The sequence below is a fragment of the Mustela nivalis genome (genome assembly GCF_964662115.1).
Source record: "Mustela nivalis genome assembly, chromosome: 10".
Taxonomy (NCBI): domain Eukaryota; kingdom Metazoa; phylum Chordata; class Mammalia; order Carnivora; family Mustelidae; genus Mustela; species Mustela nivalis.
The window spans coordinates 22,574,951-22,602,179 of NC_139029.1; the positions used below are offsets into that span (position 1 = coordinate 22,574,951).

General features: G+C 59.4%; 1 protein-coding gene across 12 annotated transcripts in view; it reads right to left on the minus strand.

The window, feature by feature from the left end:
- Nucleotides 1-4,974: 4,974 nt before the first annotated feature.
- Nucleotides 4,975-27,229, minus strand: part of ADGRB2 (adhesion G protein-coupled receptor B2) — a 36,636-nt gene continuing 14,381 nt past the window's right edge. The window contains exons 3-30 of one of the 12 annotated variants that reach the window (XM_082685597.1): nucleotides 22,332-22,415; nucleotides 21,915-22,079; nucleotides 20,549-20,713; nucleotides 19,778-19,942; nucleotides 19,520-19,687; nucleotides 19,342-19,443; nucleotides 19,063-19,169; nucleotides 18,068-18,262; nucleotides 17,850-17,918; nucleotides 17,653-17,761; nucleotides 16,984-17,314; nucleotides 16,549-16,654; nucleotides 16,336-16,379; nucleotides 15,977-16,103; nucleotides 15,422-15,525; nucleotides 15,219-15,321; nucleotides 14,406-14,556; nucleotides 14,156-14,225; nucleotides 13,721-13,787; nucleotides 13,490-13,575; nucleotides 13,100-13,198; nucleotides 10,825-10,996; nucleotides 10,429-10,524; nucleotides 10,042-10,081; nucleotides 8,797-9,413; nucleotides 6,477-6,512; nucleotides 6,018-6,113; nucleotides 4,975-5,448 (exon numbers count right to left, since the gene is read on the minus strand). In XM_082685597.1, coding sequence (XP_082541723.1) covers nucleotides 5,263-5,448; nucleotides 6,018-6,113; nucleotides 6,477-6,512; nucleotides 8,797-9,413; nucleotides 10,042-10,081; nucleotides 10,429-10,524; nucleotides 10,825-10,996; nucleotides 13,100-13,198; nucleotides 13,490-13,575; nucleotides 13,721-13,787; nucleotides 14,156-14,225; nucleotides 14,406-14,556; nucleotides 15,219-15,321; nucleotides 15,422-15,525; nucleotides 15,977-16,103; nucleotides 16,336-16,379; nucleotides 16,549-16,654; nucleotides 16,984-17,314; nucleotides 17,653-17,761; nucleotides 17,850-17,918; nucleotides 18,068-18,262; nucleotides 19,063-19,169; nucleotides 19,342-19,443; nucleotides 19,520-19,687; nucleotides 19,778-19,942; nucleotides 20,549-20,713; nucleotides 21,915-22,079; nucleotides 22,332-22,415 — 3,860 coding nt within the window. In that variant the 3' untranslated portion in view covers nucleotides 4,975-5,262. Of the gene's footprint in view, nucleotides 5,449-6,017; nucleotides 6,117-6,476; nucleotides 6,513-8,796; nucleotides 9,414-10,041; nucleotides 10,082-10,428; nucleotides 10,525-10,824; nucleotides 10,997-13,099; nucleotides 13,199-13,489; nucleotides 13,576-13,720; nucleotides 13,788-14,155; nucleotides 14,226-14,405; nucleotides 14,557-15,218; nucleotides 15,322-15,421; nucleotides 15,526-15,976; nucleotides 16,104-16,335; nucleotides 16,380-16,548; nucleotides 16,655-16,983; nucleotides 17,315-17,652; nucleotides 17,762-17,849; nucleotides 17,919-18,067; nucleotides 18,263-19,062; nucleotides 19,170-19,341; nucleotides 19,444-19,519; nucleotides 19,688-19,777; nucleotides 19,943-20,548; nucleotides 20,714-21,914; nucleotides 22,080-22,331; nucleotides 22,416-27,229 lie in introns of those variants that run through there. The other 11 variants (XM_082685593.1, XM_082685600.1, XM_082685601.1 and 8 more) reach the window with 11 other exon arrangements.

Here is a 27,229-nt window from a genome sequence, read left to right on the forward strand (position 1 = left end):
CTGGTTATTTTTGGTCTGTCATTATGTAGGAACTTGGGGACAGGGTAAGGATGACCTCTTCATTGCATGGAAATAGTCCATCATCCTTGCCAGCTAATTTACCTTCAGACCCTACAGCAGACCTTAAGCTTCCTGTCCCTTTTCGTGGCCCCACTGCAAGACTGCAAGAGTTGTCTATACCGTCTTCATTTCTTTACCTCCTGCTCACTCTACAGCCTACTCCAATATGGCCTCTTGCCGCATCCAAGACCTTAGTACAGCTCTGGTTCCACTTCCATGAGTCTGACCACCTACTTCCTACTTGAAATTCCCCTTTAACTACCTCCAAAATATTTCCAGGTTAACACACTCAAAGCCAAAGTCATAATGTGTCTCCCACAAAGCTGGTTCTCTTCTGGTGCTCCAAATCTAATGGCACAATTGTCCATAATAAGAAAGAAGCCCATGAGTTGTCCTTGGCTCCTTCCCATACTGCCTTATCAGCGGCCCACAACTCCACCCACTACATACATATAAATTCCATGCCCCCTCTACTCTAAGTTCCCTTCGTGGATAGTCCCCTCACTGGTCTCTCTGCATCCATCCTTACTCTCGTTAATAACCCACCCCCATCCATTTCCCATCCACTCAGTGCAATCCTGTTAATAAATAAATCCGAGATCGTGCCAGTCACCGGCTCGACACTCTTCTTGACTTCCCACTAGCCTGCATGCCAAAGCCCTTGTGGGAGGCTCCCCTGTCCTGGACATTAAGATATATGTTGAGGGCCTGAGAGGATAGGGGTCTTCCTGGGGTTGGTGGCCTTGGAGAAGTGCAGGGAAGAAAAATAGGAGGTGCTAGGGACTGGCCCTAAAAAGCCCAACTGTGAGACCCCATGAACTGCCATGGTAGGCAAGAAGCCTTGAGGGAACTAAGTCCAGAGAGGCAGAAGTTCACAGCATCCTGCACCCAGGGTCTCCCTCAGGCCTCCTTGGTCACCTAATTTCTTTTTAATTGGTGCCTAATGGAAACGAATTAAACCCTACTGAGTTTTATTATGTCTGTTCAAGTGCCAGTCCTAACCTGCCTCCCTTCTCCCAGGATCGGGGGCTGCAGGTAGAAGGAAGGAAGACAGGCTGTGGGGTGAGGGGAAGGTCTCCTTGGGACAGCCCCCTTCCTGTCCATCTATCCTCCCTGAATACCTAGATTCTAGGAACACTGACTTAGGACCCACTTCACTGTGGTACTGTGCTGAGACTCTTCCCTGCATCACCTTCTTGAACCCTCACCATGACCCAGTGAGGCAAGTGGTACTTGTGACCTCCTTTCAACAGATGACACTAAACTGACTTGTCCAAGGTCACTGTCTTTATTCTGTCTAGAGCTGTGCCATCCAGTATGATAGCCACTAGCCACATATGGTTACTGAAGACTCAGAATGTCACCAGGCTGAATTGAGATGTGCTGTTTGTGTGAAACAAACACTAGATTTCAAAGACTTAGTATGAAAAAGAACATAAAGTATGTCGTTGGTAATTTATGTAGTATGTGTTGAAAAATGATATTTTCTATATATTGGGCTACATATATTATTTTTTAAAAATCTTGAGTGCCTGGGTGGCTTAGTTTGTTAAGCATCTCCCTTTGGCTCAGGTCGTGATCCCCGGGTCCTGGGACTGAGTCCCCCATCAGGCTCCCTGCTCAGCAAGGAACCTGCTTCTCCTTCTGCCTGATGCTCCCCTTGCTTGTGCTCTCTCTCTCTTTGACAAATAGGTAATAAAATCTTTAAAAACAAATAAACAAACAAAATATATCTCACCTTTCTCTTTTTAAAAATGGCTACTAGAGAATTTGAAATTTACAATTGCATATGTAAATTTCATTTTCTTGTTGGACATTGTCCCAGGGTCTGTTCTTACAAAGGTAGGGCTGGTCTGCTCACCCATGACCCTGCCATGGCCCAGAAGGCAAGGGAAGCTGCGGCTGAACTTGGCTGAGCCTCTGGGGCTGTCCTATCTCTTGGGAGGCCTCATGTCCCTTTCAGCACCCTGGACAGCACCCCGGCTCCCCTCTGGGCCTGGTACTGTGTACATGTCACCGACAAATGCTCCCCAGGAATAATACCAGCAAGGAAGGCTGGGTAGGGATTATCGATATCTCCATTCTGCAGATAAAGAAACCAACACTGGTTTATGCATTCCCTCTGTTCAGTCAGTAAAGATCTGCTGATGCCTACTCTGGAGCCCTCGACTGAGCTCACAAACATGAACCACATCAACGTGAATATTACCAGTTCTGTGAGCAATGTGACAGTGAAAGTGTGTGCCAGGGCTGAGATGGGGAGATCAGGGATGGCTTCATAGATGGGCCACTTGGGCTGGATCTAGAAGGGTGAAGGGATTTGCCAGTGCGAGCAGGAGGGAGTTCTCTGTGCCTAGGCACAGAGGTGAGAGGTTAGGAGAGGTAGACAAGGGTCACATCACCGAGAGCCTTGCATTCTAGGCTAATTCTAGGATCTCCAGGAGGCTTCTGGGCAGGGCAATGGGCAGGCCAGATGGACAAAATCCTGGAGACAGGAGGCAGAGAGAATAAGGAGGATGATGAGCAGAGAGATTCAAGTACAGGAAAGAAACAACAGGTTGATTGCTATCAGCCCTAAAAGAAGGGCTAACAGCCTACAGATAAGGAAACTCAAGGCTGGTAGGGCCTGGTCACACCTGCCGCTGCTAGGCAGTGCCTGGGGGAGTGAGGACTGTGGGGCCAAGAAGCACAGAGCCTCAGCCCAGGAAAGCTCTGGCCCCGACCACAGATGTGAGTCTCCTGCCTCAGGAGCTTCTCCGCTGCAGCTGTGGTTGCTGCTTGAGCAGAATCAACAAGGTGAATACTAAGCTGCCTTAATCCAGATGCACAGCGAGAAACCACACGAGGGGAGGGGAAAGTGCACGGCAGCTCAGCCCCAGAGAAACCCCTGGTGGCCAGTGAAGCCCAGGGCCAGGAAGAAAGGAGATAGGAATATAGGAAAGACACTGAGAAGGCACTAGGTGGTAGCTCAAAGGAAAGCCTGGCCCATGGCTGTGGGCAGGGGGTGGTGTTTGGCACTGCTGGTCCAAGGTCAAGACCAGGGCCTTTGTTTATGCCAACCGCTCCCATCACAGCACCCCAACCTCTACCTGGGCCATACACAGCCCTTCCTTGAGGAGATTCTGATTGGAATTTAAAAGAAAGTTTCATCCTCTCTGGGGGCAAAGCCAGTGACGGGAGCTAGGAAGCCTAGTTGGGGGCAGTGAGGATGCTTGCCTAAAAGAATGAAGCTGACATAGAGCAGCTATAAGGGACAGAACATCTGGAAGCACTCTCACCCTGGGTCCCAAGACCTATGGACAGCCACACATGCCCACCGCTATCTTCCCTGCAGCTTGCAACTCCTGAGTGAACAAAGTTCCCTTTTTTGCAGGCTGGCTGGGATCAAGAGTCTGCCCCTCACAGCCACAGGCCCCAGTATAGTCACTTACAAGATCTATGTTTGGGAAAGTCATGTCCCCTCTCTGAGCCCTGATTTTCTTATCTGTCAAATGGGGGAGTCACGGTACCTACCTTGAAGTCTCAAATGAGGTCGTTCCTGAGAGAACCCTGTGCCCTGTGCGTGCCTGGGCTGCCGGGGGCGGGGGTGGCAGGGAGGCCTGGAAAAGCCCAGGGCCTAGAGGCACAGGTCTGAGGGCTCTGCTGCTCCTCTGACCAGGCCCACAGCAGGCAAGATTCAGAGAAGACTGGGGGAGCCTGGACCTTGTGGCCAGCCCCTCCTCCAGAGGCTTTTAGCTGTAACCCCTGCCGCAGCAGCCAGTCCCTTCCCCCTTCTCCCCCCCCTTCCCCCTAGGCTCCCACAGCACCTAACCCCTCCCTCTGAAAGGTCAACCATCCTGAGACTGGGTCCCTGGAGAGTGGCCCAGGAGTGCCTGTGCTGCTGAATGACCAGGCCAGCAGCCACCCCTGCGGCCCCTGCTCACAATGCTGCCTGACCATCGGAGCACCAATGCCCACCCTCTAAGACATTTCCATGTGCCAATCCTACAACTCTTCTTCCTGGGTGCCACCATCCACTCCGGTGTGAGAGGAATACACCCCAGCACAAGCCTCCCACCCCGGACCTCGGGCCCCTCCCCTCTACACCCACCCTGAGCCCTGGACCCCGAGGCTCCATGGCCATCCAGCGCCCTGCCACTCCCCCAGCCAGGAAGCTCAGGTCCCAGGGAGCTGAGCTCTAGCTTCCTGTCCTGTCAGGGCGAGGCTGATAAAGATGGAGGCAGGCGGCTCCACTGCCCACCGAGCCTGGGCTGCAACTCCCAGCTCTGACTCTGATAGTGGCCTTGAGCAAGTCACTTCCCAATTCTGACCTCGTATTCCCACCCACAGACCTAAAACCTTCCAGTTATTCTGAGGGATCAGGGGTTGTGTGTCCGAAGCTCCTAGCACAGAGCACAGCTCGAGACCAAGTGCCAAGAGATAATAGATAAAAGCCTTTAGAAGTGTCTCCCATGCCAGGCACTCGCTCAGTGCTTTGCTCGGGTTAAGATGCCTCATCCTCTCAACAACCCTGTGAGGTGGGTACTATTACCAGCCCTATTTCACAGAAACCAAGGTCACTAAGCTCTGTCTTGGCTCCAGCCCTGGCAGTCTGGCCTGTGAGTCCCAGGGAATAGCAACCATGACCATCACAGCCAAGGGGAAAGGCCAGCTGCCAGGGGCCCCCTCCCACATTCCCAATCTGCTTACCCCAACCCAGGCCCTGACAGGAGACAGGATGTGCCCAAGGTCACCCAGGGAGTCAGGGGCAAAGACAGAGTCAGAGCCCAGGTGCCCCCTCCCAGTCAGGGTAGGCCTGACCCCATTATACAATTTGAAAAGACCCAGTGAGGTGAACCAAGGAGACAGGGGAATAAAATTGGGGTCCCAGGGCTGGGCCTTCAGCCGCGGGAAGCAAACAGCTCAGCAGCAAAATCCACAGAGTGAAGTTTATTCCCGACAAAGTTTCCCTCCCCCCTCCCCAGCCCGGGACAGGGACAGACAGCTGGGGTGAAGATGGGGGGCCTCTGAGAAACAGGGAAGGGCCCTGGCCCCCCCCAGGCCATGCCGTGTCTGGCTCCCCCAGCCCGGCTGAGTCCACTGCGCCTCCCTGCCCAGCCCTCGGGAGAGGGGAGGGGGCGCCGGCTCCTGGGTGGTTCCAAAGTGGAGTGTGAAAATAGAGAGATATATATATTTATACGCAGTGGGCAGTCCGGTGTGCACTCACACCTCTGTCTGGAAGTCACCATCAGGTGGCTCTGCGGGCTCCCAGGCAGCTGCTCGGTGCAGGCCCAGCCGTTCTCGGGGCTTGGGGGGAAGTGAGCCCAACGTCATCGACTTGAAGGTGCTCCAGCTCTGGTGTCTCCGCTGTTGGGACAGGCCGGGATGCTCCCCAGGACTGGGCTTCTCCTGTGAGAGGCAGTGGGAAGGACCCTTGGAGATGGGCCCATACCTTCTCGCTCGTCATTGGGCAGGACAAGTGGAGGAGGCCCAGAGAAGCCAGAAAAGCCCAAAGTTTCCCAGCATCCAGGCGCCTGAGTAGAGTTCCGACCCAGATCTGCTTGGCTCCAGGGCTGGAGGAATGAGCCCTGTGCACTGAGAGGCCCCTAGGGTCATGTCTTCTGTGTTCCCATCCTCCTTGAGATCCTGCCGGAGCCCCAGCAAGGCTCCCCATGCCCAGGCAGCCCCAGAACTGTCACTTATGCCATGGGTAGGCCCTTGGTGGGGCGGGCTGAAGTTGCCCAGGAAGGGGAGGAGGGCTGGGAGGGAAGAAGCTCCTCAGAGCCCGCCTGACCCTGACTCTGACCCAGCCGGGGGACTTATACTAGACATGCTCCACTCGGCTGTCCCACCTGAGGACGCGCTCCACCGCTTCTCCCTCTGCAACGGGGGCCACGGGTCCAGGTCTGACCCTGGGGGGCCCTGTGTCGGGTTGGGCCCGGAGCTGTGGACAGGGAACACTCAGGAGGAGCCCTCACCTTGGCTGTGGACTGGCTGCGGTAACGGTCGAAAGTGTGGAATTTCTGGTTGAGCTCGTGGTAGAGTTCCGAGTGCCGCTTCCGGGTGTGCATCACCTTCTGGGAGCCACAGGGGGTCAGAGGAGGGGGAAGGGACTGCACCGGGCGGCACGGTGAACTAGCCCCTACCCCTGCTCCCCAGCATCCTGGCACTCCACATCTCTGCCTGCCGCTGGCCCCCTAGGACAAGGCCCCGCTCTCCCTCAACTTCTCAGCTCTGAGCTTGGGCTCGGATTGGGGGATGGTAGGAAGATGCCCACGGAAGCCATGTGCTTGGGGTCCTTGGGTCAGGCTCTGCAGTGAGGCTTTGGCTCATGTTAGGAATGGACCCTCTGGGGACAGACACCATGGACAGATGCCCCCCAACACACTCACACGCACACACTCACACACACTCACACATACACATGCACCACTTACCTCAAAGTCCAGGTCTGAATATCGTAACTTCTTTCGCTGGGAGGGAGCAACAAGGAGACAGTGAAGGAGAAGAAAGTGTTTTAACTGCACGCGGGGGCTTTAGAGCAGGAGCCCTGGTACTCCACATCTGCCCTCACACCCCCCTGCCAGCCCGGGGCCCAGGAGCCAGGAGCTCTTAAGGGGAGCCCTTGGGACTAGAGCAACAGGACAGAGGCCTAGGGGATGAGGAGCTGAGGTGTGACCCCCCCCCGCAGCCTCGTACTCCCACCGCTCCTGCAAGGCCCGCACACACCCAGACCTGCAGGCAGACACACCCCAGACACCCCAGCTCAGTGTCACCGAGACATGGATTTTTACATGGGATCACAAAGCAGACCACCCTCCTCTGGGCCCCGAACTCTACCTTTCACCTCATCCTGCCCCATTCTCTGCCAGCTGCAGGCACCCCCACTCCTTGGAACCTTCCACTTGCCCCATGAACACAAGGACTCAGTATTCAGTTCTTCCTTGGACCCCGCCTTGCTGACAAACCAGGTCTTACCCCCCTGGCCTCTGCACCCCTCCAGCCCCTCGCTTGCCCAAGAGCACGTTCAAGGCCCCATGGATCTATGCAGTGTACAATGCTGTTCAAGGATGAGGCCTTAGAGTCTTAGTGTTGGCACCAGGAGTACTCATGAGAGTAGGTAAACTGTCCCGGGTTACCCTGGGGAAACTGGGGTCTGGGGAGGGGAAGGGACTTCCCCCAAGGCCCTCAGGGATGATGCTAAGACCACCAGCTAAGATTTCCTAAGTCCTGGGCCCAGCAGACATGATCATCGCCACTGGCCTCCATGACACCACGCCCTCCTGGTCTTCCCACCATCCCTGGCTTCCCCCGCATGAGGCCCTCCATGCTCAGCCCTAGACCTTCTCGTGACCTTGACCAAGCACCACCACGCGTGTGCCCTCCCCGTTCTGGCCACGTCTCTCTTTCTGGAGGCAGCAGGACATCTCTTCCTGTCCCCTGTTGCCCACAGGCACCACACACACAGCTGTGCCAACTAAAAAAACTCCAAATTCCCCACCCTAAACCCATTCCTCCGCCTCCACTCCACTGCAGTTGTCTGCACCAGAATCCTGGACGTCATCCTTGACCCCTCAAGACACCGCCACATTTATTGCTACCTCCCACACACAGAGCCCAAAACTGGCCCCTCCTCCGTGGCCCAGCCCTGGGCAGGTGTCCACAGAACAAAACCTGCCGTGATGCCGACCGAGCTCCTCCCTGGCTCTGGTGTCGTTTTGTCTTTGTTATGCCTTCCTGTTTCTGCCATCTGCAGCAGGAGCGGGCACCAAATGTTCAAGAAACATTTTTGGGAGAGAAACTAAACTTGCAAACCTCTAGCTGCTAACTTAATTTCCTTTGTGCGGAGGATGAGGAGAGATGTCGGAGGCCAAACACGAGCAGCCTACGGTGTCTGAGCTGTGACTCCAGCCCGTCCTTATCTGTGTTTCCATCATCCCTCCGGAGTTCTAGAATGTCCTAGAGTTCTACAGTGGCTCACTGCTTGTCACCTGCTTGTTCCCAGTAATTCCCTGAGGAAGCTGGAGGGAAGGTGGGGCATCCACAGAAAACACACAGGCAGGGAGACAAAGGGGCTTTTCTCAGGAAGAGAGGCTTTTCTCAGGGGCTTTTTTCAGGAAGGGTCAAGGACCAGAAGCCTAGGGCCAGTGCCTGAGGCTGATTTCAGGGATGTTAACAGCATCAGTTTCCAATTATCTAGCACTTTCTACTTGCTCCACACAGAGACAAACGTTTATACCACTCAGTTAGTCCTCAGAACAACTCTACAAAGAGGCTGCCCTCTTTACAAACAAGGAGACTGAGGCTCAGAGAGAGATGACACTCGGGACCTCATAGCTGATTGGTAGTGCCCGGATCCAAACTCAAACCTGCCAGACTCAGTGACCTGGGCTCCCAGTCCCTGATGTGGCTTCCCTAACAACCCAACACTGCACCCCTCCAAGGAAGACCCATCCTAATTGGTCACCCCAAAGGAGGAACTGAAGCAATCAGGAAAGCATGAAAGGTGCGCCCTCCGCACACGGAGTCCCAGCCCATCTGAGTCCAGAGAAGCCAGGATTCCCTTGTACCGGTGGGAGCACACACCGAGGAAGAAAGGCATGGTGTACACACTCCCAGCCACTTGGTACAAAGGAGCCGCTTGGCAGGGGGCAGTGCCTGCTGTTCCTCCCTGGCTGCTACCTGCTACTTAGACGTCATCTGGGGCACATGGTGGCAGGCCTCCTCCAACCCACCCCACGCCCTACGGCCCCTCACCTCCAAGGAGCCCAGCTTCATGGTGGAGCCTGGCACAGTACGGGGCATGGTCCGGCTGCGCTCCCCTGGCTCAGGTATTTGGCGGGCACTGGGCGTCGGTGGGGGTGGCTGGAAGGTCATCCCGTAGGGGTTCTGTAGGGACCCATAGGCAGGGCCCAGCCCCAGGCCTGAGTGGTCCACAGACAGGAAGCTGGGGTAGCCTTCAGGGTGGGGCAGCGTCTTGGCAGCGCGCCGAGGGGTGCCCTCAGGCCGGGCCCTTGGGGGTTCTTCGCCAGCTCCGCCCCCGCTGCCGGGCTGCAGGCTCAGAGTCCGCCGGGGCAGCACCATGTAGTCCCCCTCGGAGCCCGGCTCGGGCCGCAGCCATGTGAGGTCCAGCTGCCGCAGGCCACCTTCACCACACATGTACACGGGGTTGGCCTCCTGCGGGGGCGGGGGCTCCCCCAGCCCTGGCGAGGCCGCCATGGGCACCAGGATATTCCCGGGCAGCGGTGAGAAGCTGAGGCCGCCCTCAGGACCCACGAGGCAGGACTTGGGCTCCTCATCCTCGTCCAAGGACAGGCGGGAGAGTGTGCCCGTGATGGTAGATGGGTTGCAAGTGTTGACCTCCTTGAACAGAACTGAGGGCAGGAGGGGTAGAGAGTTAAGTCCTAAGGAGGAGGGGTCCCCGATGCCCTGGCCCAGGTTGAGTGGGTTCCAAGCCCCTGAGCTTGGACTGAGTCCAAGGAGAGGAAACTGGGTCCTGGAGAGATGGCTAGGCAGGAAGCGCTCTCTCACATACCAGATGGGTTATGAAGAGGGGTCAGACCGGCCCAGGGCCCCACAGCAAGGCAGGGCAAGGGATGAAGCCAAGACCTAGCTCCCACAGGTCAGCTCCCAGTGCAAGTCCTGACCTCTGACCCCCATAGCCCCAAGACTGTCAAAATGGCCTTGCTCCTTTCCCTGCCTTGGCCCGGTAGCTCCTCCCCAGGAGCCAGAAGTGGAAAGTGGATTCTGGTACGAAGCATGGAAATGATACAACAACGTGACAACCACTGCATACCAACCATCCTGCTGGGCATTTGATGTCCCCTAATTCAGTTAAGGCTCCAAGAAGTAAGCCCTTTGCCCAAAGTCACACAGTAAGTGGTGTTCACAGCTTTGACTCCAACTTCAGGCTCTCTAGCTAAACTCCACAACAAGACCGTTAACAGGCCCTCCCTTCCTGCCCACTCTCAGGGGCCATTCTCGGTTCTCAGGCAGACTCACCTGTCTGACAGGCCAGATCCACATCCTTTTCAAAGTCTGACTATAGGCAGAGAGGAACAGAGCAGATGGGCGGAGAGAGGATCCATGTATCAGGGTGGGGGGAGAGGGGACTCGCCCCTCCCCAGCCACCCAGAGGGGCTGCCCTTGGCACACTGCCTGACAGAGCCCAGAGGGGCCCCAGACAGGGTCTTCTCCAGCCTCACCCAACAGGTGGGAAAACTGAGAGGGGAAAAGACCTGCCCGATGCCACCAAGCTGTCAGTGACTGGGCCTGACTCAGACCCGGTCTCTGTTCCCTCCCTGTCTCTCATCCCCGGGCAGGAGGACAGGAGCGGGGAGCATCCTCAGAACCCACCCACAGCCTGCTTTGCTCGGCCTCCTCGCTCACCAGGATCTGCAGCTGCCCGTTCTTACAGGAGTCCGGGGAGTCTTCACTTTCATCCGCCCGGCACACGCCCATCTGGCACTTCACCACGTCCTGGACCTGGTGGCAGCAGGCGCCCGCTGGGCTTCAGGCCACCACAGGCCCCCTGGCCACAGTTGGCTGTGCCTCCCACCCCAGGCACCCAGGTGGGTGTGGAAGAAAAGAAGTACACCCAGGGTAGGGGAAGGTCAGAGGGGAGAAGGAGCCTCAAAGGCCCAAAGGCCAAGGTCAAGACCTCCTCAGGCAACCGACTTCCGCACCCAGCTAGGAGCGCCCCCCTCCCCAAACCTTGGGGCTTGGCTCCGCCCCGTCCGCACAGGTGAGGCGGATGGGAAGGGGCGGGGAGAAGCCCAGCCCCACCTCCCGGCGCAGGAAGCAGTGCACCGCAGTGATGACGAAACCCTGCGCGGAGTTGAAGACCGCGAAGAGAGCCTGGAAGAGGACCGAGCGCCGGTCTGTCATGGCCAGGACGGCCGACATCCAGGTGAGCGCCAGCAGCGGCAGCACCACGCAGGAGCTCCAGAGCGAGGCCCTGAGAACGGCAGCAGAGGGCCCATCAGAGTGACCCTCCGGGGACAGGGTTGCTGAGTCCAGGTCTGCACTCGGCCTGGGGCCCGTAAGACGCCCAAGATTGGCAGAGGGCCAAACTCCAAGACCTCAGCCATGTCCCCAAGCAGACAGAGGCCAGGAGCCCACGGCAGAGAGACAGAGACCAGAGACAGAGCGAAGGGCTGCAGCGGGGGCCAGAGCGCGGCGGAGGAGAGGTGGGAGGGGTGGAGAAGGCGGGCTCAGCCAGAGCCAGGGCCAGCGTCCGGGCATGGAGACCGAGCAAGTGGACAAAGCTGGATGGGAGAAAAGACCGGGAGGGAGGCAAATGCAGATGCTGTTGACTTTCAGCCCCAATCTGCGCGGAATCACAGGCCTGGGATGCACCCCCAGAGATTCCAGGAGAGGCGGGAGGGGGCCGGACGCGGAGAGACAGCAGACGCAGGAGGGAGAGAGCATGAGACAGGCCGACACAGAGATCCAGCAGTCAGAGCACAGAGGACGTGAGCGCACACATCTTTGGGGATGGGCCCAGGCCCGGGGCAGCAGAGCCTCTTCCCTCTCAAGGAGGCTGTGCCGGGCTCTAGGGTGGGGGTGGGGGGGTGCTCAGAGCCCTGGGCAGAAAGTGCATAGCTGGGGCTGGCCGGAAAAGCTGGGGTCATGACCAAACCCACACACACACACCCCACTCCTTGAGCAGGGATGGCCAAGGAAAGAGGCAGACGCGCCCTGGCATCCCTGCCCCAGAGCCAGCCGACCCTCACCAGCTAGGGCCCACGTGGGCACAGCAGGGCAAGATTGCCCTACTGGGCCAGGTGCCACGCCCAGCCTACTCTGCCTCGTGAACACCCCAGCAGGAGAGTCAGGCAGGGGTGGGAACAGCCCCGGACAAGGCAGAGAGATGGGCAGGGGGCCAAGACCTGTCCTAGGAAGAGAAGCTGGGGGCTATTCAGCCTGGCAGGGGGCGGGCACAGTGGTCTCCACAGCCCCCGGGGGCGCAGCCAAGACTCAGAAAGGGCCTAATCACAGTCATAAGAGCTACCATTGATTAACCACCAATCCTCTGCCAGGCCCTACACTGAACAATTTACATACATTAGTTCACACTGTGATCAAAACAACGCCAGTAAACAGGCATGGGGATTATTATCCCAATTTACAGATGAGGAAACTGGAGTGTGCCCAACTGGGAGAGAGAGACAGAGCTGGAATGCAGACCCAGCCTGGCCGCCTCCAAAGCCCAGACTTTTAACTGCTAGTTCTGAGAGACTGGGTCAGGGAGGCAGACGGAAGCCCGAGGGAGAGGGAGCTTTCTACCACGCACAGCTTCCCAGAGATGGTGCCAGCTGCTTCCAGAAGCCGTGAGCTTCCCTGACCCAGGAGGTGTGCCAGATAAGGCTGGACCCCCACTGGTCAGGGAGGCTCCGATGGATTTCTGGCCCTGGGTAGGAGGAGGTTGGGCCCAAGGCCCCTGTGGATTCATTCATTCATTCACTCATTCTGCTCTTAAGTGGCTCTGATTTTAGGATTCTCCGCCTCCGGGGGTTATGTTGGTGAAATAGTTCTCCGTCTGTTAGATTCTCTGTCCCCCCAACTGATTGTGAGATTCAATGCCTCTAAAATTCTAAACCTCAGATTCTGTGACAAATGATAAGACTATGATTCACTCATTCTAACATTCTTAGCTTCTAATTGTCTTACTCTAAGATTCTATCATTCTAAGGTTCTATGAGCTCAAGAATTCTAAGGACCTAAGATTCTAAAAGCCTCTGTAGGTTGGGGGGGGGGGTGTAAGGAGGGCTCTGCAGCTGTGCCTGGATAATACATAAGCTGGGAGTGGGGGGCAGGGGTGGGAGCAAGGGGTGGGCACAGGAACCCAGCATTTTCCAAGAGGCACAGACATTCATTCCCCGTTGCCCTTTGCTGCATCAGTGCCAAGCCCTTGAGAGTGTGTGGCAGTTGGCAGGGCAGGGCAAGCTTTTCAGGGCACTGGGCTGATATCCCTCCTCCCCCCAACCATGGGCACTGCCCCCCATTTCTTTTGCCCCCGCCCGCCCCCACCCCCTCCCCCCCGGGGGGCACAACTAACATGGCGTTCCTGGCCGAGGCTGAGCTGAGCAGGGGGCTGGGGACCGCTCCACACGCTGAGCAGGGGAGGAGCAGGCTGGCCCAGGGGCACCGCTCCGACCTCGGGGGCGGCACAGACACGGGAGAGGGGGGAAGACACATGGGAAGCGGGAGGAGACGGGGCAGCATGAGCCCCAAGTGGGGTGGGAGGGGGAGGGCAGACGAGAGAGAAAGAGGTGGGTTAGGGTGGGCGAGGGGATGCAGTGGAGCACTCCAGGTGCCCACCTTGCCTGCACCCTTGATGCACCAAGGTCAGGGAGCCCCGGCTGCATCGGCAAGCCCTGAGTCTCCGAGAGGCCCGGCCTGCCCTCCCTGCACCGTTTCCCACAAGGCCAAGTCGCAGCCCCCTTACCCGGCCCTCTGCTTCTTGGACTTGTCGGAGATGCCATCACGTGCCATGAGTTTGTTGAAGACGATGATCCCAATGAGCATATTCACCTGGGGGCCCAGTGAGGGGTGGGGGGAGAGATGGGATCACCAGGTGCCCTCCTGGTAGGAAAACCCCCAGGTGGGAGCTGGAGTGCAGGGAGAAGGTAGAGCCCCTTCGGCCACACCCTTCCCAGGATGCTAACGGGGCACATACCAGGACAATGACAGCTGCAGGGCCCACAAAGGCATAGAGCAGGCCGCCCTCCAGGGAGAGCCAGCAGCTGGGGTGGAGGGAAAAGAGGGGGCGTCAGACACACCACCGCTCAGTGCCCCCTGGGCTGTCGGTGGGGCAGAGCCTCCAGCTGGGTGACAGTGAGCCTTGGGCTCCTGCTGAGCCTGTTTCTGCTCTAACAAAGACCCAGCCCTGAGCCCACCATGGTCTGACCCCTGAGCTAAACAGTTCTTAGCAATTATCCCCAATCCCAGCATATCCTTCTACAGTCAGGGATACAGAGGCTCGGAGGCAACATTTTGCCCCAGGCACAGCAGGCAGGGGCTAGGACCGCGGCCTGAGTATACCCCACGCCCAGTGTGATGCGCAAACAGGTCCACTCATCGCCCTGCTGCCCACCGCAGGAGGCCCACGTACTAGCTGGATGTACCGTATCCTTTGGTGCGGGTAAAGCCGACAGACACAGCCACCACCAGGGCCGGCAGACCTGGAGGAGCAGGGGAGGGCCACAGAGAGATGGCTGCGGGTTCTCGGCGTCCTCTCAGCCTCCCAGCCCCAACACAGCTGACCCTGAGCCCAGAGAGCAGGGCCAGGGCCAAAGCTGACCCCGTCCCGTTGCTCCTGCCCCCAAAGCCCAGCGACAGAGTCCGGCACAGGCCCTGCTCACCCCAGCCCAGGCAGAGGAAGCGCTTGCGAACGAGGCGGGTACGCATCCGTCCAATGACAGCCAGGTAGGACTGCCAGGCCTCCGTGAGCACCCAGCAGAAGGAGGAGAGGAAGAAGAAGTGCAAGAAGGCGGCAGTCATGGTGCAGACACCCTGCAGGGAGACGGGAGGGAGTGAGTGGCCCTGAGCAGCCACCAGGGCGGGAGGTGCCCGGCTTCCCACATCCACCACTGGGCGCTGCCACGGCCGCCCACCCGAGCTCCACCCCACCCCCCCCACAGAGCCCTGTCAGGCACCCCCGCCTCTCTGCACCCACACACAGCACGACACGGGCCTGGTGACATGCACACAGCACTCGACATCCGGGAGGCGGGCGGGCAGGCCACCCACACGCAGACAGGGCTGGCAGGGAGGGGACAGACAGGAGCCACTGCCACGTCACAGCCAGACGGGCCTGCGCCTGGTGCTTCGCAGAGCCGGTCGAGGGGGCAGAGGGGACAGTCAGCCAAGGTCACCCACAGGCAGGTGGCATGAAAAGCCCTGCTTGGGCTCCCGCAGACCCAAGGCGGCCCAATGCATGAGCACAGGAGCTCAGCTCACAGACGTGCTCCCAGAGGCACAGGGAGCACCTGCAGGTACATACCCCTCTCCAATGGCCCCACGTGCACTCACACACACTCCTTCCCACTCAGTCCCTCCCCCAGCACAGGGTTTGGGTGTTCACAAACCGCCGCCACACACTGTCCCCAGCAAGCGCTCTCTGCCCTCAGCCCTTTCACTCCTCCCTCACCCTGGCACCCGTGACCTGCACCTGCCTTGCTCAGCACCCGGGACTGGCCCACGAGGATCAGGATGTTGGAAGCCAGGATGGACAGGCAGAAGTTCAGCAAGATGATGGAGCGCTCGGATTTTATGAACCTGAGAGGGCACGGCAGGCAGGGACAGAGGAGCTAGCCACCGCGCCCAAGTCAGGGCTGGCCACCCCCCACCGCCTCACCCCGCCCAGCGTCCCACCTACCTCCAGAAGGCTGCGTAGATGGCAAGGAGGGTGAGCAGCGCCATGCAGGACACGGCACAGCCGATCACGAGGGGGACTGAAGGGGAGCCTGCCAGCTCCAGGGTCTAGGGAAGATGAGTAGGTGGTCCATGAGGGCACAGGGCTGGGCAGCTGCAGGGGGGCCCGCCCCCTCCCCACACCCTGTCTGGCACCAACGGGCTCCTACACCTTCACCCACACTCACACACGGGATGGAACTCCCCGCAGCATCTATGTGTGTACGGGCAGACACAGTCACACACGCGGACATGCATTTAGGCTGGGTCACCCACACTCTACTACATATAGCCAGACATGTACATGTGTGTACACACATGAAGTTGCCCCCAGGCACATGTCATCCCTGTGAGCACCCTCCCAGTGGCACGGACTTATGTGTGAAGTTCCCCAAGTGCATCTGCTCGGACCCATGTGCAGGATCACCCAGGTCCCCGCCGACACCGCCACATATGGTTCCTGGCAACCCGGGAGCATCCCCTGCCACCCATCCAGCCCAGGCACCTCCCTCCTGCTCACCAGGTCCTTGGGCGGCTGGGCCAACACAGCAAAGGTGGACAGGTGCTGGCACTGGCAGCGAGTGTGGGCTGCTTGTGTCTCCAGCGTCTGGCAGCTCTCGGTGTCCCAGTCCCCTGAGCTGGCATCTCTGGAGTCAGGGGAGAGGTGGAGTGATACCCAGCCCAATTCTGCAGCCCCACCCCCGGAGCTAGAGGAAATCCAGGGTGAGGCCAGTGGCTGGGAGCCCCAGGATGAACCCTGGATCCCTCCAGCCAAAGACAGCCCCAGCGAACTCTCTTGCCTTCCAGGTGAGACAGCCCCCTGACAGAGAGGTGCCAGAGCTGCACCCCCGACCCCAGCAGAGCCCCCACCCAACTCACGCTCTGGAGTAGTCCCAGCTGGCGCAGTGGGGATCCGTGGTGCCCTGGGGAGCAGAAGTCACGAGTGTAGCATGGGGTGGGGAGCTCCCCCAGACTACTACCCATCCTGCCACAGCAGACCCCCCACAGGCCAGAGGTTCAGCCTGCCATCGGACAGGGCTTTGGCTACCTGCGATGGGGTACCCCGAGGTTACTGTCTGGACCCCCACTCACGTTGATGATGTAGGAGAGCTCCACTGTGATTAGGGGCTCAGCTGGTGGCTGGGTGGGTGGCCGCACGGTCACTGTCATCACCCTGGATGTGACAGCCAGTGGGGGTCTGGGGACAGGTACTGAGGTCAGCTCGTGCCAGTGGGGCCCAGACCCAGGCAAAAAACCCCGGAGGTGCTCTAGATCAGGGGCAGGGGGCCACCAGGGAGCCATAGCCCAGGAAAGGCCTAGAGTTCAGTGGGGCCCGGGACTTCATATGAGCTCTAGAGCTCAGTCCAACAGCCCCAGTCCCCATAAAGCCGCTGGGAGCCCCTATGTCCCTAGCCAGGCAACAGTGACCAAGGTCCAGGAGGCTTCGGAGGGAGCTCCCCGTGGCCAGCACAGGCTCAGTCCTTCTCTCACCTGCGTGGCCCCAGCCATCCTTCCCCGGGGACTCACCTCGGGGGAGGCAGGATGAGGCCAAGCGTGCGGTAGAGCACAGCACCGATCACAAAGTAGGAGGACGACTCCTCGGGGTCTGCCGGCAGGAGGCGCTGGTGGGAGTGGCCGGGGCCAGGGGGCACGGTTCCTGGGCCCCTCCCCCTGCCAGGGCTGCCCCCTGGGCCAGAGGCAGCTGGCTTCCCCGGGGAGGAGAGGCTGAGCACCTCCTTGGGTAGAAAAAGGCGGTCCTCCGAGTGCCGCACCCAGTCCTTCATGCCCCTGCGGCCGCGCATGGGGAATGTGATGTCACTGGACACTGCTGAGACCGGTTCACGCTGAATGCTGATCACTGCGACCGGCACCAGAGACGGAGGGACAGAGGCGGCCGGGAGAGTCACAGGAGAAGAAACAGAAAGGGGAGAGACAGATGCCAGGAAGGCAAACGCAGACACCAAGGTTGGTACAAACACGCGGGTGGGGGACACACGCACAGAAAAACAACCGGGTCGGGGTAGGGAGAAGGGGAGAAAAGACAGGGACAGAGATACAAAGAAGGGGTTAAATGAAGGAAAGAGAGGACCCAGAGAGACAGAAAAGTAGCAAGAGCCCCGCAGAAACCATCCCTCCCCCAGAGCGGCCTGGGTTCTGCCTTCTCCAGCCCGGGCTCCCTAGCCTGCCTCCTGGTACCCAGGTTGTCTGTGACAATCAGAGAGCTCTGGAAGGCCTTGAGGGCATCGCCCACCAGGTGAATGAAGTCCTCCACGACACGCAGCAGGTGCACAGAGCCAGGGGATACCTGGAGAGAGAGAATATATAAGGGTCCCAGGCAGGGGTGGGTCCTGGGTGGGACAGGGGGGAGGGGGGCTGCAAGCCCCGCCCCTCACCTGCTGAGCGTCATCCCACTTCTCCTTGTTCTCTGCGTCCACCATGAAGCTCACCACCTGGAAGAAGCGCTGGGGGCAAAAGCCACAGGAGTCAGGAGGTACCAGCCTCAGGGACAGTGGCTTCCCCTGCCACCCCAAACACAGACTCTGCCATGGAGTCCCAACCCCCCACTTCAGTCTAGGGTGCCCTCCTTTCTTTTGGTGGGGCAGGGTGGCACCTGCACGTCGTCTGCCGAGGGCACATAGGTGGCCCTCTTGAAGGTGTCCGTGACGTTCCGGAGAATGTCCACGGAGAAGAGCAGGTCCCCACTGTAGTAAGTGCGCCGAGCCAGCAGCTCCTGCAGGCTGCGCACCACCTGTGACATGCCCTCGCCCGCCAGCATGCGCTGCCCCTTGGCCAGGTGCTCCCGAAGCTGCGGGGGACAAGCAGGCTGCTGTCACCATGGGGTCAGGAGCTGGGACCGGCCACGGGCCCATCCCACTCAGGTCCACCCACTGCTTGCATCCAAGAGGGAGAGAGAAGGGGGAAAGGTCAGAGAGAGCTGCTCAAAGGGGCTCATAGGAGACAGAGTCCAAGAAAAAGACCTAAAGATACTTGAAAAAGACAGAAATAGAAATAGCTAGAAAAGGGAGGTGCTCAGATGTGCACAGAAAAGATGACAAGCATGGCACAGGGATGAGGCACCTCCCCATCTCAGAGGGGTCAGGCATGCTCCCAAGCGTAATGCACCCTCACTATCACTCTCTCTCTCAAACACGAGCTCTGAGTGCAAACACACAGGTACCAAATGCAGTCAGACACATGCAACACAGAGGCCACATTCGCTATCCACATTCTTACCCCCCCAGCAGGCCCTCCTGGGCTGGGCACTGGGGACACAAAAATAAATCCAACTTTGTGCCTGCCTTTAAGGAGCCCTCAGTCTAAGGGGACACAGACACTTCGATGAACATTCACAACACCTCATGACCAGGAGGCTCGGGGGACCAGAGGAGCACAGAAGGAGGTGCCAGGAACAAGGGAAGACACTTGATGGTTGGGCCTTAAGATGTGAGTAGGAGTGTGCTGGGCAAGGAGGGGCACAACCAGGCAGAGGTACAGCCAGACAGCATATGTCTGCCAAGGCACATGGGCCAGAGCAGGAGGCAAGCTCCCTCCACCTCCAGCCTGGGACAGATCCTGTGCCCCCCCAGCCCCATGGGGCACACTCACAGACAGGTACAGGTAGCGGTATTCGTGGGAGATGCAGCGGGCGAAGCTGGGCAGACCCCAGTATGCCACGCCTTGGGCACTGAGGAGACAGCGGCGGCTGGCAGACCCTGCAGGGGGGATAGGATGGGACACGGGGTTGGGCATGGGGGCTGGACTCCTACCCACTTCACTCCACACCCGAGCACCTAGGCTCAAACGGGCAGGGGGTGGGAGCAGCAAAAGGGGGTGAGCAGGAAGGGCAGGGGTAGGGGCTTTGGGGAGAGTCACCGCAGCCCTCACCTGAGGCATTGGGGGGGCACTTGTTGTAAATGATCTCGCCAGCAGCTGCCTTCTTCCATGTCATCAGCATCACATACTCGTCCCTGCACATCTCATGGAAGGCTGTGGGGGCAGTGTAGGGGCTCAGCCAGGCCCACAGGCTTGCCCCTCAGCCTCCCGGGGGGCCTGCGACCAATACCTGGACACCTCTTCTCGCTGCAAGGCTTCACCTCCTCTCCAGTGCCCTCACAGGGGTAGCCCTGTGCACCTGAGGCCTGGCACATGCGAAAGCGGCGCTGCCAGCCCGTGTCGCACGTCTTGGAGCACAGGCTCCATGCATTCCACGGCCCCCACTTGCCATCCGCGGCTGCGGGAGGAGGAGGGGCATGAGTGGCCCCAGTCGCCCCCCCGGAGGCGGGGTTGCCACCTGCCCCCGGCCCTGGCAGTGAGCACTCACCCGGGCATTCGAGGTTGCTGCACTCGCGGGTGTCTGTGAGTGCCCCTGTACACGTGGCCCAGGCTGGGCCTGCCACACTGCACTTCCGGCTGCGCTGCTGGGTCCCATTGGCACAGGAGGTGGAGCATGGGCCCCAGGGACCCCATTCTAGCCACTGGCCTTCCACTGCATGGGGAGACACAAGCAGGGGTGGCCGTTGAGCAAGGGGTGTGGCGAACAGTGGGGGCAGGGAGGAGGAAGATCCTGCTAGGCATTCCAATTTGAACCAGGCCAGACCCACGGGAGAGGGGTGGATGCAGGGGGGCTGCAGTGAATAGGTGGTGCCTGGGCCTGGGCCTGCCTGCCTGTCACCAGCTCCAGGAACACAGGAACCCTCTGCACTCAGCACCAAGGTGGCACCTGCCCTCTCCTGGTTAGGGAAATGAGACCCAGGGATACCTCTGGATCTCTGCCCACTCTTAAGCCCAGATTTGTGTCGCCTCACAGCCACGCTAGCCATGAGCACCAAAGGGTGACGAACAGCAAGGGTATCCCGGGACTTAGGGAAAGGGGCAGCCTTCTTTCCATAGAGTTGCAGTGTGCCAACTCCCAAGTCTGGGCCGGGCCACATCACCTCCCACGCTGGCCAGTACACTTCGCCAGTCTCCCCATGCTTGGTTCAAGTTCATGGGCCCCTAGGGGCAGGGCACTGGACCTGACTGCCTCCCCTCGGTCTCCCGACCCCCACCCGGCTGGGCAGCGCCCGCCTGGCAGCCCACGGGCGCTACTGACCCGGGCAGGCAGCCATACTGCAGAGCTTAGTCTGCAGCTCGGGACCCTCGCAGGCCTTGCCGCCGTGCTGGGGGGGCACGCAGGTCCGCATCCGGCTCCGGGACCCCCGCCCGCAGCTGCGGGAGCACAGGCTCCAGGAGCCCCACTCCTCCCACACGCCGTGCACTGCAAGGAAGCACGTGGCCGGTGGCTGGGCAGCACCTTGGCCCCGCCCACTGCCCATCCGCCCACTGCCCATCCGCCCACCAATCAGGAGCTCTGGCAGCTCTGCGACAGCTCCTCATTGGCTCTACACTGGGCCCCAGGACTCCGCCCTTGGAGGAGGGGAGTCAAAGACTCAGGCTTCTAGTCCCAACTCACACAGGATACCTCCTGCGACTGGGAGACTAGGACTGACCCAGGAGAGGAGCAGGGGCTCCTCCTCTCCTGGGGGCACAGGAGAGCCCAGGAAAAGTCTCCATATCCGTCCCAGCCTATCCCACCCCAGCCCTCCCGATCCCCAGACCCAAAGCAAGAATCCAACATGACAGGCCTGGGGCAAGAGTAGTGCCCCTCCCGAACCCAAGCGCATGGACACACAAAGAGACACAAACCTCTACACGGACACTGACACAGAGAGCTCACACTCTGGAACACAGCTTGGCCCCAGCCTTCCGCAAGCTCTTGCCACACCCCGGGTGCCAAGACCCCTTCCCAGATAGCCCTATTCTAAATCCCTGGCCAGGAGCTGGTCATGGCCTAGGCACCGCCGCGCTCCCTCGGGGAACAAGGAACAGGACTGGCGGAAGCGGTTCCCCACCTCCCCCTGGCGGACCACCTGTCGCAGGCAGGCGCATGCAACATTCTCAGTACTCCATGCTGGACTGAGGAGGCTCCCTGGGGACTGGGATGGGGAGTCAGAGGAGAGAGGGGATGGTCAGGCAAGGTTTCATTTAGAAAAAAAAAAAAAGAAGAAGAAGAAGAAGTGGCATTTGTCTTAGATCTTAAAGGGCAGGCTGAATTGTAACAGCCCAGGTGGGGATAGGATGAGAATAAGCCAATGCTGGGAGACCAGAGAGTGCAAGAGGCACTGGTATGGCCAGAGCGCAGGGAACACAGAGGGCAATGAGGGTAAAAAGATGAGCCTTGATTACCGGGACACAGGCATCAGGAGAGTGCGGGGCCCAGAACGGAGCCCACCAGTGTGGGCCCTGGTCTGATTTACCTGTGTCCCCAGTGCCCTGTGTAGGGCTGGGCATGGTGTGGGGGACAATCAAGTTTGCTGAATTAAAAAAGGAGGCGACCCACCATCTTTGGCAGATAAATCTGCCCGAGCCCCAGGCCGGACCTACCCCTGCAGGCCGAGCGGGTGGGAGGACGGGCATACCTGGGCAGGTGGCCGAATTGTTGCAGGGCCGGGTCTCCCGCAGGGGCCCGCTGCACAGGGTCCCATAGGGGGAAGACACACAGGAGCGGGTCCGCACCTGCAGACCCTGCCCACACGTCAGAGAACACACGCTCCACGGGGACCACTCCTCGGCCGCCGGGTCGCCTACGAGAGAGGGACAGCGTCGGCGGCAGGGGGCACCTCCCAAGCACTCAGCCTCCTAGGGATCCTCCTGCCCTGACCCCAGGGGACAGGCTCATAAGGAGGCCGCCCAGCCCTACCCACAGGCCTCACGTGGCAGAGATGTGACTGAGCTCTAGGACACAGACACAGACGGGCACACGCCAAGCACACATGCCACCAGACGCCACACCTTCGGGCCCCCGCCGCAGAGGAAGGGAGGCGGGCCCGAGTTACCTGTCTGTGCCATGTATAGCCCAGGCTCATCTGCAGACCTTGGCCACTGGGTTTTCACCTTGGGTTCCTCTTCCGGCTCCTCACCTGGAACACGGAGAGGGTGGCAGGGGCTCAGCAAAGGGAGCTCTGTCCTGCCAGAGAGGCGCAAAGAGGGTGGCCTGGCTTGCCCTCAGCCCAAGGGTCTGGAACCGACAACAGGCGATGCAAGTCATGGCCCCTGCCCTGCCCCCCCACCATTTAACAGACAAGGCAGCTCAGAAGGCCACGCGGGACTCGCCCACAGCCTTACACCTCCTCTCGCCTCAGCTGGACTGAGGGAGACCGGAGAGGAGTGGCTGCTCACATCAACAGGCTCCAGGAGGCTTCAGGACCATGTGCTACCCACACCTAGCTCCCCCAATCCTCCTCCGGGACGCAGGGACCACCGTCTCTGTTTAAAGATGAGGACACTGAGGACCAGAGAAGGGACGTGACTTGTCTAAGAGCACACAGCTGACGGAGCCTGAGGCCCAGGTAGTTTCCCCTCGGAGTCCTCAGGCTGACAAACAGACCACCGCCACCACCCCACCCCCACCGCCACAGTACCTGGGACATGATTCATACCAAGCCATGGGCTGAGTGTTAGGCTTGGATTATTCTCCCATGCGGCCCTGGACTGGGACCCGTAGGCCCAGGTCAGAATGCTGCTCCGCCAAGACCCCAGGGCCTCAGGCAGGGGCCTACAACCCCCCGTAAACCCTCCTCCCCACTTCCCCTGCAGTTGGGAGAACAGCAGGTGCTCTTGGAGGCTGCTGCCAACTCGGCCCCAGCCTCACCAGGCTCTCAGCTGACCACCCTGATTTATGTGTCTGGTCTAGGCCTTGGAAGCCGGAGGAGGGGCTGGGAGCTCCCATTCTCCAAAGCTGGCCCCTCCTGCTCAGACATGAGCTCATCTAGGCCCTCTCCCACAGGCTAGGCAGCGCGGATGGGGGCTGACACAAACACAGAGGGGCAAGACCCAGCCCCTGTAGAGGCTACTACGCAGGAAGGAGCAGCATTTGGGATAAGACTCAGCCCAAGCTGTCACTGGACTAGAAGGTACTGCTGGCCCCAGCCCCAGACCCTCCTCTATATCCCAAAGCCAGGTCAGCACCAAGAAGGCCTGGTGTCTGAAGAAACCCAGGAGGGCTATTCTCTTCCTGCCCCCTGCTGCCCAGTCCAGGCTCTGCGTCTGAGAGAAAGCTCTATCCAACCAGGCAGGAAGAGGGCCACATTGAGCAAACCCACTGGGCAGGGGGCCTTGAAGTGCCACTCAGCCCAGCTTCTGGTCTCATCAGCTCCGGGGCCCCTACCTCCATTTCAGCCACAAGTACCAGAACTCTATCTACACCTTCCCCAAAACTTCTCCACCAGCTCAGAAACCTGGGCCCCCAGGATAACTCTGGAGTCAGACAATCCTGGATCCCAACTGCGGCATGGCCCTGACTTGCTGTGTGACCTTGGGCAAGTGTCTTTGCCTCTCTGACTCTGTTTTCACCTCCTTAGAACAGTTCTCGGAATACCGCCTCCCTTGAAGGCTGACTTGAGGACTCCCTGAGAGGGGGCCTTGAAGCCTTTAGCACCCTGCTTGGCATGGGGTGAGCACTCCAGAAGGCAGGACCCATCTGGCTTATTTTTACCATCTCCCCTCCCCTCACGACCTGCCTCTCTTCTGCACCCTCGCTTGCCACCCTTTCGGCCCCCGGGCCTCCTCCCTTCAAACAGCATCTGTGACTCCTTCCGGCCTCACTTTGCGCCCTGCCTCCAGTGGGACCACAGAGAGGGTGCCCGTGCCATGCTTGCGCACTCCCAAATTCCCTCACCCAGCCCTTCCACCACACCCGCTCAGCCAGTCCCCAGCCCGGGAGCCTTGTGACAAGCCGCCTTCTCCACGCCCACCCCCAGGCTGCTGAAGAAATCCACAGCTGTGCCAACTGGCACCAGGACAGATTCAGGGCTGCATATCCGCCCGGGCGCCTGGGGCTTCTCAGCAGCACTCCCCAGCTCCCTGCCTTCCCCTTTCCCACCTTAGCTGTGCCAGACCTTGACCTCTCTCCTTGAGCTCATCTCTGCCCCCATGCTCTCTGCAAGGAGTCCCTTTACAGAGAAAGCAGGCGCTGTGACCTAGGAACCCCTCTCCCAACCCTGGGCCCTGACTTTTTGTCCTACCCCTCCAACTCCCAAATTCCCTGCAGTCCCTCTTACAAAGGCCAGCCCCCCACCCTGGCCTGGCCCAGCATTCCCCGCTCCTACCCCATCCCACCCACCGTCCAGGAGGGCTCCACCTGTGACCCTCTGGCTCAGCATTTGGTCAGCGCAGGCTTCTCACGGCAGCCCCCAAATGGACCTCCATTCCGGGAGAGCCGCACTTCAACCCTCCTTCCTCTACTAGCCACTGTCCCCCACCCCATTCCTCCTCCCCATCCATAAGTGTTCCACAGCTGGCAGTCTGGTTTCTCACCTGCCACTCTCATGCTGGCGCAAATGTCACCTCGCCTGGTAATCCACCGCAGTCTGGCTTCTGACCACATCTTTATGCTGAAACTGTTCCTGACAAAGGCATCAGCGCCCTCCTTATTGCTCAGTCCTATGGCCGCTGTCTTCGTCCCACTTGACCCCATGCCAGCATGGGGCCCCATTGACTCTTCCTGCCTGGGAACACTCCCCTCCTCCCCGACTCTCCTGGTTCTCTCCTACCTGTCCGGCCTTCGTCCGTCCTAGTCTCCCTGACCGCTCTGTCTTCCTGCTGCTTCCCACATGGGGCAGCTATGCTTTGTCGGGTTTCCACTGCACCCCCCAGGTTTGACTTAGCCCCTCTGAGTGGCTGCTCCCAGGGCACCCCTGCAGCACCCCCACGCTGGGCTTCGCTCCCCTGTTGCCTCCTGCCTCCTGAACAGGTCTCCTGAGGAGGGGTCCTCCAATTCAGCCCATCCAGAATCGGACCACCGTTTCTTCTCAAATATCTACCTGCTGGTTTCCCACCTTTTCACCTCGAAAGCTCCTACCTGAGATTCAAAACCCAGCACATGCGGCCTCTCATATGTGAAGCCTTCCTCGTCCCCCAGCCCTGGGCAGCGTCAGCTGTCCCCTCCACTGTGGGCCCTGTCCCCATGGAGGATTTCGCCTTCCAACTATCCGAACCTCCCTGCGCCTGTGGACCCCTTTGAAGGAAGGTCATGGAAGCCGTCTCCCCGAGCACAGTGCACGCTGGCCCCGGAGCAGGCCCAGAAGCATACTAATGAACACGCTGCTCCCAGCTTCTCCCCCCAACCCCACAGGGGTCGCTGGAAATGGTCCCTTGTAAGCCTTGAGTATCAGCCCCGCCCAGCACTCCTCTGCTTAGACCAGCCCCCAACCTGACACCCGTGTCCTAGTAAATACTGCAGATGCTGCCCACCATATCACCAATCCAGCTGAGAATCCCCTCATTCAGCTCCTGCTTTGGCGTCTAGACCATCCCTCTGGGGCCAGCAAACCCGGACGCGATGAGAGAGCTGTCTGACCCGCTTGCTGTGGACCCCCACCACTGTCCAGGGTCTCCACGGCCTCTACAAACCGGGCGCCAACCCTTTGCTGGCCAGCCCCAAGAAAGAACCAGAGGTGACAGTGGTGGTTTCTAGAATGCACCCGATTTGACAATCAGAACATGTCCCAGGCCCAGCTCTTGAGTCCCTCTTGTGGCCTCCTGCGCTGGACCAGAGACGGGAGGGGACAACCCCAAGGCCACGGGGCCTACGTGGATTGCCCTCCCTTGCATCCCCACCCCACTTCCCTCCGAAGGGAAGCCAGCAATTCATGTCCCCACAGGTGAGAGGCAGTTCTAACCGGAAGGGGAGGAACACAGGTAAGACCAGAGAAGTCACTACCAAAACCGCGTTTACTCAGCCTATACCGTGGGCAGGAATCTAAGAGGCCGCTGAGCCAACAGCACAAGAAGGGGTCCAGGAGGAGGTATGAATGCCCTCCCGGAACTCCCAAGTGTCTCGCCCATGGAGCAGCACGAGCTTGGAGGATCCGGGGCTCAGATGCTCACAGTCCTGCAATCTGTGGGCTTTGTCATCCAGGAGCCCGCCCTGGGCAGGAGGGACCTACTGCCCAGAACCCACATCCCTACTCAACCCCTGATGGGCTCTTAACTGTTGTGTTTGGTTCTGAATGAGGCAACGTTTACTACACAACCCCTCCCTGCCAGTCGCTGTGCACCTGTGGACCCTCGCCTCATCTCATGCTCACGAGCGTGGGTTCTCCCATGTTACTGACCGGGACTGCGGCTCTGAGGTCCCATGACACAGAGAGCCTGAGTGCCATTTGAACCCAGGCCCGCCTGACTCCTCCGGCAGCCACGCTCTTTCTTCTGAACCACGCTGGTTCTAACACAATGAAGTCCAACTGGGACCTCTTCAGAGATGCCTTTCTTAATTCCCAAGGGACCTCGAGTCACTTCTGTCCACCTGCTCGCTCCCCAAAGCCCTCACACTTGCTACTGTGATCCAGTCTTCACACCACCTTCTAATTGTTCCTTTGCACATCCACTCCCCACCTTCGAGCCTGATTCTCTTCTGTAACCTCCAAAGTGATCCTCTGGGAGCCCAGCTCAAACCACCCCCACCGCTAAGGAATCTTCTGTGGCTCTGTACTGCTATCAGCGTAAACCTCGGGGCCCGGCACATGCTGGCCCCTGCTGACCTGCCCAGTCCTATTTTCCTTTCCCCACCAGGCAGCCAAGCACACTGCAAGGTCATGTGGGCCAGTGTGAAGGACACAGCTTTAAGAGCCAGACAGACAGATGCAGATTTGATTCCCAAATTCACCCCAGAGGCTTGCTGTGTGCCCTTGGGCAAGTTGCCTCACTTCTCTGAGCTTAAATATCTTCGACTAAA